Genomic DNA, 14401 nt, shown 5'->3' on the forward strand with positions numbered 1-14401 from the left:
TTTAGTATACATTTCTTCTGAAATTATACAAGAATTATGAACTGGATGCCACATTTTTTCATAGAAATTTCAACAACAGATTACAAATATTCAATGTTTTTAATCTATTCAAGAAATGTAATCATATATCATGCTGTTTTCAATTATCATTTAATCTTCCTCTGACCATGTATTACACATGATGCATGTCACAGATGATATACTCTTAGTATATACAAAACAAGAGTCATAGTAGACTTCCACAAGTTGCAATTATTGCATTTAGTTGGCATGTCCAATGAAATGAAACAAGAGAAAACAAAACAAAACTTAGTAATTCATCATGTTTCTATCTCACTATTCAGTTACTAAAAAAGTACTATAAATAGTGTTGTATTTGATGCTATCTAAACTGAACTTATGCATTTCATGCCTTAGCTGATATTTCTACTGAACTGACAAAGGGACAACAAAGTATAAATTAGCAATGGAGCATGTTGTTGTAGGGTTTAACGCCATTTTTCAACACACGATAGGCTATACATGGTCGCTAGTATTAATGGTGGAGGAAGAACCCAGAAAAACCCCGGAAAGAACCACCAACCTACGAGAAGCTACTGGCAAGCTTTCTCACATACCCACATTGGCTGAATCTGAGACTCGAACCCACGCAGACAGAGGTGAGATGGCAGTGATCCGTAACGGGGAGAACTTTAGACCACTTGGCCACCCCAATGGAGCATGTTAAATATTCGTTAAAACCATCTCCATTACCCAACAAAGTAAGCAAAAATAGCCAGTGTCACACTAACTTGTAAATGACAACATGGGGTCAATGATAGCATGGTATAATCTGATATAAAATAGATGAAGTCCTTAAAGATGACAAGGTCTCTCAAATTTGGTAGACAATGTAAAAATAATGTATACAACCTGCATAAGAATGATTGTCCCACAAAATAAATCCAATAAGAAAGTTGGATGGTTCAATTTGAACACTAAAATGGCTTGGATTGTCTGAGGTAAAATGTACGAAGTTATCAATACAGTGGTGAAGCTAAAACTAGCAACACCTGGTGGTAAGGGTAATGGACAAGAGTTATTGTCCTTTGTCTATATGAGCTGGGGAGAAAATATAGGACTCACGGTACTACCGGTAATTCAATTCCCATAGTAAACCTATGCAAACACCATGATATTAAAAATTCAATACCTTAAACTTTTTGAGTGCTCATGATCAAACCAATATTTATCGGTCAAGATGAAACCTGAATGTCAGCTTCTGTGTAGAGGAATGGATATGAGCCACGGCATTTTCTCGACCTGCATGCATTTGAAACATGTGCTTTCAATTCCACACCAAAGAGTCAGGTGTTAATTTTAGTAATGAGTGTTCGAAACTCAAGACTGTTAAAGGACTGAAATTCTATCAATAAAACAATGTCTCTATTTTTTTCTCGCTTACAACTAGGATAAACTCTCAAAAGATTCTTTTTCCTACACCATAACTTACATTATTAACCAATCCTGGTCAGCCTAACCCATATATAATCTATTTTATGTTCACCCATTTCCAGGCTGGTTCCCATTTTTCCATACCAATAGTACCATGTGTCCTAAGGGTAATGGGCAAGAGTTATTGCCTTTTGTCTATATGAGCTGGGGAGAAGAAAAGAAAAACCAATTTTACAATTTTTGTATTTAATAGGGCTGAATTCCTGGGGCAGCAGGCTAATATTCTTAATGTAATGTGATTGGAGAATGTATTTCAAGGCGATAAGAACCTGTATTAGGATATATGTAGCAGGAATCCATGGAGATATCTCCAGCCCATTCTGACATTTTGTTCATAATTTTCCCAATGCTTTTTTGTCTACTTGTTCGTTGTTTTTCTTTCTCCCTCAGATTTCATCACAACTGCTACATTAATATAGTAATCCCTCACTATAATGCTGTCACTTTGTGGAAAACTCAATTACATCCGAATCTAACAACCTTGGACAATTTTATCTGTAATTATGGAAAGAATTTAAAATGTTTGGGTTTATTTCAATTTTCAAAGACTTTTAAAGACCTCAGAGTAATCTGCTTAATTTGCCCAAACTTTCAAAGCCTTGAAAATGCTACCTCATTTTTCCCAAACTGTCAAAGAGCTTCAAAGACTGTAAGAACCCTGTGTATTATAATGAAGGGTATTGTATGAGGGAGTGCTGTATAATGAATAATGCTAACATAATAGTAAGAGAAGTTTCATGAAAATCTTTAAAGAAAATATTTTAATTTTTTTTACAGATGTTTAATTGTTTCAGGTCTTAGAAGACAACGTGAATAAAACAAATATTTTAAGAAGAATTTATGCAGATAATTTAAGAAAAAAGAAATAAAGCCAATTATGAAAAATATACCTGTTATTTGGTAATATCTCCAATCTGCAATATTACAGGATTCTGTTTGAAAGTGTGATCATTAATCAGTTAAAATGAATGAAATAAAAGAACATTTCCTTGCAGCTTTTCATGTTATGTATACTTATCTGTCAATTACTTAGACATATTGGTCATTTTAGACCAACATAACTTTGTTACCTGAAACATTTTCTCACTAAAAACTAAGCTATAAGATACAGTATCAATTAAGCTTATTATCTCTGCAAGATGTCATTATGGAACCAAATCCATGAAATTAAATTGCCATGGATACACATTTTATTAACTTATATGAACAATGACACATTCACAATATTCTTTTACACCTGGAAACTGAAATTAAGAAGCCATGAAAAATTAGGTTCTAACTGTTAGGGTTTGATCCTGTACAGGTATTTAAGTAGCCATGAACAAAATTATGTTACAACAGTTAAGGTCTCATTGAATCAAAGCATATTTAAAACATTATTCTATGATTTCCCTCTTGATAAAGAAATGAATAGAAAATTGTGGAGGCATTTCAATTCCAATTAGTAAGTCAATATTGCTGTTTTATTAAACTCTTCATGCAAATATTTTTGTCTTTACACCTGTAGGTATGCCATTTGGCAATACTGAAACACAAAAAAATATATCAAGTGACAAATGAAAATGGAGTCTGATCATGGACTGATAATAATTGCTGACAAACAAATTTTTATTAAAGACCAAGTTACCATACATATGCATACATTCTAACATTTGTAGAAACAAAGCAATCAATGATTAGGACATACTAACACAAGGCAATGTGGCAAAATCAGCCAAAAATTAATTATTGGCATTAATAGGTTGCATAAAACCAAATGAAGATTAATTCTGAATTGTTAAGCAAAACTTAATTTTCCATGTCTGTTCCATAGTTAAGTACAAGTACCAACTGACAGCTTCTATCTAAATGTTAGCTGGGTTTTGCCAGCTTGAAAAACTCAGCATACAGTACAGCTTACCATGGATTGTTTGTTAATATATACAATACTGTACACACTCGTTTAAAGTCAAACAAAACTGCAAAGACCTAGATCTGCTATAACATCAAGCACCAGCAGATATGGGTCTATGCAGTTTGTTACAAGTAATTAGTATAACAAGCAACATAAACCCTTATCTGCTAGTGCATTATATAAGAGCAGATCATGGTTTATGTTATTTGCAGTTGAGGGTAGTTCATTACTGCAAAGACATTATCAAGACTCGTCTTTCAGTAAGATTTTTTTGCACTGTTTCAAAAATTAAATAATTTTTTTTATCATGATTAATATTTAAATTTCATTTTTCTCTTTTCCACCTAAAATATAATACCATTCAAACTATATCTGATTATAACTAATCATAAGGGCAGTAATAACTGTTGCTATGGACACACCTAATATAACACTACACTCTTATTTCTACCCACCTATCAGTGTTAAAGTTATAGAAGACAGCATCCATATCCACTCTACTTCTGTTCCTCCTGAATTCTGGGTCCTGGATGATAGTCAGCTTCTTTGATGGCTTGGTAGACACTGTTCTGTTGTCTATAGAATAAAATCATAAATTTACTGACAAACCTTTATTACACACCTGTGCCATATTTCGATGCATATCATGATCATAAGCTATGATACTATACATCATCACATGCACATATCAACTTGAAGGTCATGTCATCTTTAGAGGGATTGTCATTGGCAGTGTGGTTCCATTTCAGATATGTTGACATATTGGTCATATTGGGTGTATGCAGACTACAGACTGACATAGACTTATATCTGTTAATATCCCATTCTCATCCTTGACGAGATAACAAAAATATTTCAGAAACACTACCTACACATTGCCATTAGGGATTTTAATTCAATCTTTAAAGACACATCAGGCTGCACTACTTGAATGGATGCAAGACTCGTAGTGGTTACCATGCCTTTGTTTGCACTGTATTAACTCATTAACCCCTGGCGCCTCATTTACGCATCAGGAGGTTGTAGCCTACTTCTGAGCTCTGTAGCATCAAGGTCATTTAAGATACACTAAAGTGGGTGGTATTACTGAAAGGTAGGCAGATGACGCTCTACAATGATACCAAATAATCTGGACTTTCTAGTTGTTGTTGTTGTTGTAGGGTTTAACGTCATTTTTCAGCACACAATAGGCTATACATGGCGGCCAGTATTAATGGTGGAGGAAGAACCCGGGAAAACCCCGGAAAGAACCACCGACCCACGAGAAGCTACTGGCAAGCTTTCTCACATACCCACATTGGCTGAATCCAAGACTCGAACCCATGCAGACAGAGGTGAGATGGCAGTGGTCCGTAACAGTGAGCGCTTTAGACCACTCGGCCACTCGGGGCCCCTGGACTTTCTAGTTACACTATAAAATACTGAGGGAAAAGCATAATATTTGGGAACCAATTTTTTTTCCAACCAAACATTCACCCATTGTCGGAATCTGATTTAGTGTCTGGATTTTTTTACTTTTTCACCTCAGATCTAAGGCAGACTGGTCTGAACTGCATACAGACAGACAATCCTTTGCATAAAGTAGGATAGGCATTTGGATTAAAAAGTGGTCTGGATACAAAAATGATGGGTCCATTAGACAAAAAAATAAAAGAAATTAAAAAAGAACTTCCAACTTTTATCCTTCTGCTACTGCACAAGCAAAATAGCCAATGAAAAACGAAGCTTCTAACACAACTAGGCATTAGGTTAACTGGAAATCTATTGTAAGTCAATGTATTAGGATGTATTCAGAAACAGCCCCCAAAATGTTTTTCCTACTCGCATTTCAGGGAAAAACGACAAAAACCTCCAGGGGTTAATGAGTTTCAAAAACATCTTATTTCCATTTTATGTCTTCACTTAAACTTGGAAGGCATTATGACATTATCTTAAATATGGGAAGAAACAGTGCAATTTTCTCATGCAAGGACAATCTTATCTAGGATATGTCTGGGTATGGAAGCAAAAATGAATAAGAACCAAACCATAATGTACTTCTAGCTGATGCAAAACAGCTGCCAAATCCACATGCACTTGTTTCAGTCGATTAAAAAACGAAAATTACTGTCAATACTCTCTCCCCTTCTAAAATCATAAAAATATCTGCATTTCTAAATCTAACCTCTCAATGATTCCAAGCTATTTTGTTTATCCCGCTGGTACATACAGTCTATGATTACAATAATCGACAAAAAGTTGTTCCAATGGCCAATGGTTTTCTCTGGTTCTCTGATTTTCTAACTCCAAGACTACACTGCTAATATATGAATTGTTGAAAGGGTGTAGTGAAATTTGAAACAACCTGTGCAGAACCCCACTGTCATAAGAAACTTCACCCAGTCTTTTCAAAGACCACAACATGCATGAGATTCCATCTCTGCATCTGTAATCAAGAAACTGGTCTCTGCAGCTCAAAATACACTGTGACCCTGCTCTAACATGCTCCATTATAACAAGAATTCGGATATAACACAGCTCCTGAAATTTTATATACATGTATTTTTATCATATGTGAAAAATAAAAATTCTTTTTTAAAAGTATGAAGAAAAAAAACGTAAAAAGTTCATTATCATTTTGGGGAAGAGATCACGTATGAATAATATAAGATGATTGTGGCTTGGCTCCTGAAATTTTATATATATTTGTCTTGTACATGAAAAAAAATTTGTTTTTTATTCTTAAAAGTATGAAAAATAATGTGTAAAAAGTTTACTCTGGGATCATGTAAGGCTTTGCCAATGTCGCAAACTGTGAATTTTTTCCCCCTTATTGGTAGCAAAATATACCATCTGCTGATTTCTTTTTATTGGCAACATTGTTGGCTATTTAAACTTGTATATACAACCACTGGTTTGGAGTGGAGAAATTCAGAGGCCTTATGAAAGGAAGCCGCAAAGTTGATATAAAATGCACTGAAATTTATTGTTGCATAAACAAATCCTTTGTCCATATTCACAAACCATCTTAACAGTGCACTGTTATATCATAATCCGCTTATGCTGACATCTAGCATTATTACTGTATGTTGTGAGATATCCACTTTTTTTTGTTGTTGACATTTCTGGTAGCGAGATCAACCGGATGAGGCATTATCTTGTAATTTATCTTTTGTCGGATTTTCGGCCACAAGCTAGTAATTAATATTTACAAAGACTGACATCTGTATGTGGAGGGTAAGATTCCTCTTCTTTTCCCTCAGAATTAAATCCTTCAGAACCCTCACATTTTCTGCAGTAATCCCTGTCATCAGACCAGAACACCTGCAACTCTATTGTTCGTTGACCCTTTGTTAAATCTGATGCATGCGTGGAAGGCAGCACCACAAATGTATTTTTTTTAAAACCATCTTACTTGCTAGTCTATTCAATAGGCAGGGTGGAACAGTAGCTACAAATGACCAAATGACAGTCAATTCCTTTTTTTAAATGTACCCAGATAAAATAGTTAGCTGAAATTTCAAAGAAAACAGATTACCTTTGAAGCACCAACTGTTATGAAAGGGTACTAAGCAAATGGAATAAACATCAGTTTCAATCATGCAATACAATTATTTGATGCTGCCGCCACAATAAGAAATGGGCATTTGTTTGTATCTATAAAGCTGTCCTTTAGTAGTGACTTCAATTAATGCATGCACCCTTCATTAAAGAAAGTTGACTACAATCTTCAATTAAAACAAAGAACATTTCTTCAAAGGAAGTCAGTATCAAGCTTAAATAAAAGCAATGGAATCTGATGGATTTTTTCATTTTCCAACATGTCTGGAACACATTTACTGTGCTGTGAAAGTTTCCTTTTTGCAGAGAAAAAGTTTATGCTTACAAACGCTACCAAAGGCGGCTTAAAACACAAACTAACTTTTACTGACTTGGGACATACTGAAAAGTAAATGTGCTTCATCATCTGTTATGTGATTGTGCTATATTTTTCCACTGAATTCAGACCTATATGTCCTGTTACAAAATTATTGAATATTTTAAATCTCCGTGTGTGCATATTTTTGACAGAATTACTTGTATTGTGGATTCAATGTATGTGATGAATGTTGCCAGGGAATACACAGTGTTGATACTCTATTCATGCTATACATTAAACACATATATATATAAACAGTATACACGTATATGTACCAATACATGGTTCTCTAAATAAAGAAAAGTATTATAAATGTCTTCCCTGTTTTTACTACAGATGTATTTCTCATTTACTATGGTAACTGTGCCAATGAAGCATGTATTTTACCGCCCATATTTATTACCTACCCCCCACCCCCACCCCAGTGAAATTTTTGGGGGTACATGCATAATCTTCTTCCGCTAACTGACCTGGTTGCTTATAACATGGTTCGGTCTATAACAATTGGGTTCTATGGCTCCCAACTACCATGTAATAGCAGGGTCACACTGTACCTGATAAGGCTGGAAGTATAAGAATCCAAACCAATGGTTAGGTCTTTTAAAAATTTGAGCATGTTGGATAAGGCTACCCAAAGCACCTTAATAGCAGAAATGGAGTATTCCCTCTGTCTTCAAATAATAGAATAAAATTAGCCATGTCACTCAAAAAGAGATGGCTAGGATTAACATGTTTCTTACTCAACCTATTGCAAAAGATTCTCCACTTGGCATGATGGACCTTGAAAGTGGAGCATCCCCTGACCTGAACACAGTGGTCCCCCTCTTATACAGCCACCCCTTCTGCACCAGGAAAGTGGCCTTATAAGACAGGTGGCCTTTCCAGAGGGGGACTACATTTTTGTGAGAAGTATATGTAATGTACATAGTAAGAAAGCTCAATACTTCAAAGTATTTAATATTGTCATTTAATATCTTCGTTTAAAAGTAACATTAATTGTACAAAGGTTCTTCTTGTTATAATAATAGACTTATTTCAACTGAATATACATTAATAGTTCTTATTCTTGGCATAAGCGTGATATGCAAGTGGGTACTGTTGTCATGCACATTGCAAAACCATTCAAAACGTCATTTAAATCTTGGTACATATATTATTTGCTTTCCATTTGCTCCATTTTCCCACTGCTGTTGAATAACCTCTTTCTCAGTTATGATGTTGTCTATTTGAGTCTTTTCAATATAAAATTGTTTTATTCAAATTTTTTTCTACATAAAATTTTTCGGCAATTCCCCCTCCCAACCTCACCTGATGTCGTCAAGTAGAATAATAGACTTCCTTCTAAAATAAAATGTCTCCGTTTGTGTGATGACATGTTAATTATTGGTAATGGTTTATTTGGATGTTGCTAACCGTGATTCAACTATGCAGGCAATACTTTTGTAGAGTGGATGAAAAGCCTTCTTCATAAAGGAAGCAATAAATGTGTTGTCACATGTTTTTTCAGTCTCTGGTATCCTGATTTGTTCAAGGTTAATTTCTGTGTGTGTGTGTTAATGCACAAAATCTATTTTTAGCCTTAGCTAATCCTGTTATGATCTTGACAATTACGTCTGGTTGTAATCATCAAAGAGAAGAACTCGACAGATGTGTGAAGCCAAGAACTCTATCATAACATTGTTCAGGCAATTTCCTGTAAACATCAGCTTTTATAGGTAATGATACAATATTAATCTTGGTGTTACATGTACTTTAGCCAACACTTCTTTCAGTAACAGAAACCTGACATTGGGAGACATGTATCGATGATAGAGATAATCTGATTACTTACCTTACGTCATGATATTTATTAATTATTGGTTCTGGATACATTTGAGCAAAAAAAGTGGCCACTCGTGAGGGGAATATTTTTCATTTTATTACTAATATGCTGGCTGCTGGTCACGTTAGAGGGGTGGCTTTTCTTGAGGGGTACTTTTGAATACAAATTCTGGCCATAAGAAGAGGGTAGCCACTGGTCAGGGGGCATACTGATAATTTTTCTCAAAAACCAGATAGATGGCCTGATATGAGCCAAGCATGACTGTAGCAAATCTGCAGGCTGCTGTACAGAAGATGGACCCTGTGCTGTGACAAAAGGTCCCTCATTTGTGGGAATCTTTTGGGCATAACTACCAATAGTTCAGGAGGATCAATGAACCATGATTGTTCAGCTTATCAAAATGAGCTGAGCAGTGGAGATCCTAACTTTGTGGAGTACTTGTAGCATCATCCCAAACAATGGGAACAAAATAAGTAAACAGATCATCCCATTTTAAGCTGAAGGCATCCAGCAGAACCACAGATCTGGAATGAAGTTTAAGGTCCCAAAATGGGATCAATATAGGTGAGCCAATAATGAAACACTGACTCTCCAAGACTCCAAAAGGGACAGGATTCTGTCTACTCTGTCCAGTGAGACATGGACTAATCCCATGTTGACGAGGAAGTTCATCCCCATGTATACAAAATCCTGAGATGAAATTATATCCAATTTCTACGGGTTTGGTATATGACCCAGCCAGATCACTTTGGACCATAAGGAAAAAAAAGATTTCTCCTTCAAATGAAAGAGGTGGCTGAGAGGCTATGGTGACAAGGCATGTAGCCTTAAGTTTCAGTGCCTACAGCATTTTAATTGGAAGATGGGCCCTAGTCCCATATAAATGCAAACTTGTAATGCCCCAGTGTCCAACAGGGCAGGCTTAAGAAGCCAGACAGGGGAGTGTACCCTGAAGGCAGCCAGAGAGACCATAGGTCTCAGTATGGGGGTCAGGGAACCAATTACCTCGTACACCGCCTGAAAAACTGCCCTTACAAAGCCTTCAAGAAAGTTTCTTGAGCATTGTCAAATGGGGGTGCAAAAAGAACTGAGCAATAAGGAGCCCTAGCAAATCTCTCCAAACTGGAAAGAATTTTCTTGACCTCTGAACTTGAAGGCTTGGGACACTAATTCTGGGTAGAAGGCTTTGTTTACTGCCTTATCAAATGACTAGATCTCTTCATCCTCAGCTGTCTGTGTTAACTGGTGGGAGGACACAGGGAACCCAAATGAAGAAGTGCATGCCATTTGAGCTTGTTTTCCAGTGAACTTGTTTGAGTCTATGAAGACTGACATAACATCATCCTGATGTTGCTCATGAGAGGAAGGACTTTGTGACCTGTGTCTCTCTGATGCAGGGAAGACCTGGGATTAGGGGGAGCTCATCCTGTAACTAATTCTGTGGAGTGAGACACTATCCCTATTTACAGATTTAGACAGAGGATGAGACTGCTTTTTGACCCTCCTTGAGTATCTGAGGGAATTAGGACTAACTCCACCCACTTCCTCTGAGTGTTCACATAAGCAAATAATATTAAGTCACAACCCACAACATTGTCCCTATGAGACCAAGGGCACACAACATCAACCCTACGATACCAAGGCCCTGATGTACAGCATATGGCAACATAAAGTGGATGGCCAGTTCACTTCCCCACATCCCACTGGGATTACAGGGAAGGGGGTCATGCTGATCTGATCCCCTTCAAGTCTGGTACATGTATGGAGACCGATATTTCGATGCAAGATATGCATTTTTGACATGACAGAAGACAATATTTCTGTCTATACAGCATGAACTGAATCTATCCAATATATCCATGGAATGGAGGACATGAAGGCCTAGGGCATAAGAAATGATTAGATCTGCAGTATTTGTGGTTCTGGACTTTCTAGAATTTTTCATCTAAAAATAAAAAAATGGAAATTTTCTTATAGGGATGAATGTAATTCCTGTTCTGGAAAGGGTAAGCATTGTAATGACAGGTAACTTATTATTGGTATTAAGATGACAAATATTGGGTTCAACATAAATCTCTATTTTCATAATGTTGTTGAATATTATACTAAATGGCAGTCATCAGCAATAATGGATTACTTGTACCATATTCTAAGACCAAAGCCTTTTAAGTCATGGGTTTCAACACTCAAATTTGCTTTCTACTTGCTAACTTTGTTTTGTACACATTGACTTTTTTCTTTGTAGTTTCATACATTAGAAAAACCTACTGTGATTATTTGTTCTGAATAACAGTTGAAAATATAAACTGACTCTGAAATGGGTAGGGGTAATTTTAGCAATAAAACCACAAAAGAATTAAGAATAAACATGAACAAAATAAAAAGTGCATTTTGAAGAACATGGACAGAGCAAATGCAAACTGAGAAGAATAAATAACAATCGAAAAAAATGATAGGATTGCATTTCATTAATAGGTTAAAATACTGGATATTTTTAATCTGCTGCTGAAATTTCCATGGTTGAAAGATCATTCACCTGGGATCCAGTTCTTTATTTTGACAGACGAACTTTCACCCCTAACAGGCCAAAATATTGCTCTTGTTGAGGAAGACCAAAAAAACCACCACCAATGATGTCAGGATGTCAAGACTGGTCTTTTTTGTATCTGTACAATCTTTACTGAATGAACTGAAAAATGAAATATAATCTGCCGACAAATACTCCATATATTTTGTTATTTCCAATTTAGTTTTCATAAATTCAATGCTGTCCTTTGCATTTTATGTACTTGCTATGTCATTAATGTATACTTTTAATAAGGCAAATATGAAGGCCATATTTCTCTCCTTTTAAAGCTCAAATACTGAAAACCTGAATCCATTTGATTCCAGTGAAAATGAAAAGAAAACTACAGATAGGATCAATAAATGCAAAATTAAAAGACCATAAACAAAATAAAAACATGATAGATTGACTGTAAATGTGAATGGAATGCAAATGGAACAAAAATGGAGTGTGCATTTTTGTGTGTGTGTGATTTGGATTTTTAACAATTCTGCAGTCATATCACTACAATGTCTGCAGTGTGGCAGTTTATAGTGATGTCTAGCACTGGGGCGTCATGCTGCAGACAAGTAGCATGATGTCCCAACCCGTCACATTATCCTGACACCAGACAACCAGTCCTAACACTAACCTCTTAATGCTGGGCGCCTAGTGAGGCAGCTGTTTGTACCATTTTTTAAAGTCTTTGGTGTGACCCAGCTGGGGTTCAAATTTGTGACCTCTCACATCTGAGATGGACGGAACAAAAATGGAATGCAAATGAAATTTAGATTTGATCAAATTACTTGTTTCAGGATCTGCAGATACCATATATACTCACCTATAAGACGAGTCTAACTGCAAATAACACATACCCTGATTTGCCATAGCATCATGAGCCAGCAGATCAGGGTTTTATGTTGTTTGTTCTACTGATTACTCCTAACGAACTGCACAGAACCCAATCCCACATCTGATCTGGCTCTGTGCTGTTTGCAGTTGGACTCTACCTATAAGTGAGTATATACAGTACAATATGAATATTTCTACAAATATAATAAACTTAAAAGGTACAAAGCAAAGTACCTAAAATCTTTAGGTTTAATACTTTGTATTGATACTTGTAAGTTCTAAGACTGATAGAATAAACTTGGAATTTTATCAATGAAATACTTGTAATTTATGGTTACCTTGAATACCCTTTTTAAAACTCTTCAAAGTTTCTTCAATATCCACAGTGTAGAATTCATGAAGCATGTGTTGAGGAATAACTTCTGTCATGAGAACATGCTGAATTACCTGCAAATGCATAAAGAAATGTCATCTTGGCATGATATTTAACATTATGGCAAGGACAGAAAAAACTGCAGACACTATTTCTTTGCAAAAGCTACAGTAAATACTATAAAACTGGATAAGGATATAAGTTTATTTGAAAAAAATAATTGGAAGTCCTAAGCTCCAGGATTGTTTTTTATTTGTGCATACTGGACGTGAAAAGTGTAACATTACAATTATTTGTAGGGTTTTAATATTTATGCTTATCAGCTAGTTTTTAAAAGATGGCAAGACGTAACATAAGCGTACACTGAGGAAGCAAATTTCTGAGGATGATCTCGTTTTTCATGTAAAGTTCAAATTTTTTTTTTACCATAGCAATGCCAGATGACATGTATACTTCTTTTTCATTAACACATTTTATCAAGGTCTCCACTTAGATTTTGCAGTATTTTTATGCCAATCATTAATCTTCAAAGACAATCAATCACTGGTATCTGCAATATACAGCTAGAAATGTGTTCCACGTAGATGTATGTCCCACGACAATGTCTGATGAAAATGACCAAAACAAAAAACAACCAAGCTGTGAGGGGCAGACTGATGGACAAAGTTAATACCATATGCCATAAAACTTGTTGTGGGGGCAAACACAAAAATGAAACATTTCTGCACTTCTCAATATCTGGACACTTGAAAATCATTCAGACACATTCTCTTTTTTTTCTTTCTTTTTTTGGAGAGTCCAATGTATTCTATATTTACTTTGCGAGTATGTGGGTACTTGTCCTGTTTAATTCTTAAGGATGATCCTTACTTCCACTGCATAATACAGTATTCTGTCATTATTATGTGCATTCAGGCAAGGAGGAGAAACCTTACCAGTCGGTTACTGCATTTAGCAAACACAAGAATTGCAAAAACTCTCAGAAATCCAATTCCATTGGAAAAAAACTCTGGGAAAGAGACAACTGAGGTTGAGATGGGTTAAAAAATTCCATGTTGAGATGGATATATATGTGTGTGATTTGGATTTTTAATGTAGCTTTAACAATTGTTCAGTCATATCAGTCTAATGTCTGCAGTGTGGCAGTTTATAGTGATGTCTAACACTGGGGCATCATACCACAGACATGTAGCATGATGTCCCACCCCGTCACATCACCCTGACATCAGGCTGACCAGTCCAAACACTAACTTCTTAATGCTGAGGGCCTAGCAAGGCAGCTGTTAGTACCATTTTTATTAGTCTTTGTTATGACTTGGCCAGGGTTTGAACCCATGACCTCCCACATCCTAGGTTGATGCTCTAACCACTAGGCTACTGGAGCAGTCCCAAGATGGATAAAGTATTGGGGAAAGGATAAAGATCTGACTTCTTCCAGTTCACAAGAAAGCCAGGTGGATGATTTGTGAGATAAGCAGTGCTCAAAAAATCGACACATGGAGCCCCTATTAACTCAGATTAGG

At 35.9% G+C, this 14401-nt stretch overlaps 1 protein-coding gene across 6 annotated transcripts in view; it reads right to left on the minus strand.

Annotated features, from left to right (window-relative positions):
- LOC149807012 (glycogen debranching enzyme-like) overlaps nucleotides 1-14401 on the minus strand; it is a 145127-nt gene that overhangs the window by 91247 nt on the left and 39479 nt on the right. For 5 of the 6 annotated variants that reach the window (XM_089960664.1, XM_089960649.1, XM_089960657.1 and 2 more), the window contains 3 exons: nucleotides 12844-12952; nucleotides 3844-3964; nucleotides 2385-2408 (listed from right to left, as the gene is read on the minus strand). In XM_089960664.1, the coding sequence (XP_089816790.1) occupies nucleotides 2385-2408; nucleotides 3844-3964; nucleotides 12844-12952 (254 nt within the window). The remainder of the gene's footprint in view (nucleotides 1-2384; nucleotides 2409-3843; nucleotides 3965-12843; nucleotides 12953-14401) is intronic. The other variant, XM_089960643.1, reaches the window with a different exon arrangement.

This window comes from Sinohyriopsis cumingii, chromosome 1 (assembly GCF_028554795.1).
Source record: "Sinohyriopsis cumingii isolate HCF-2022 chromosome 1, ASM2855479v2, whole genome shotgun sequence".
Taxonomy (NCBI): Eukaryota; Metazoa; Mollusca; class Bivalvia; order Unionida; family Unionidae; genus Sinohyriopsis; species Sinohyriopsis cumingii.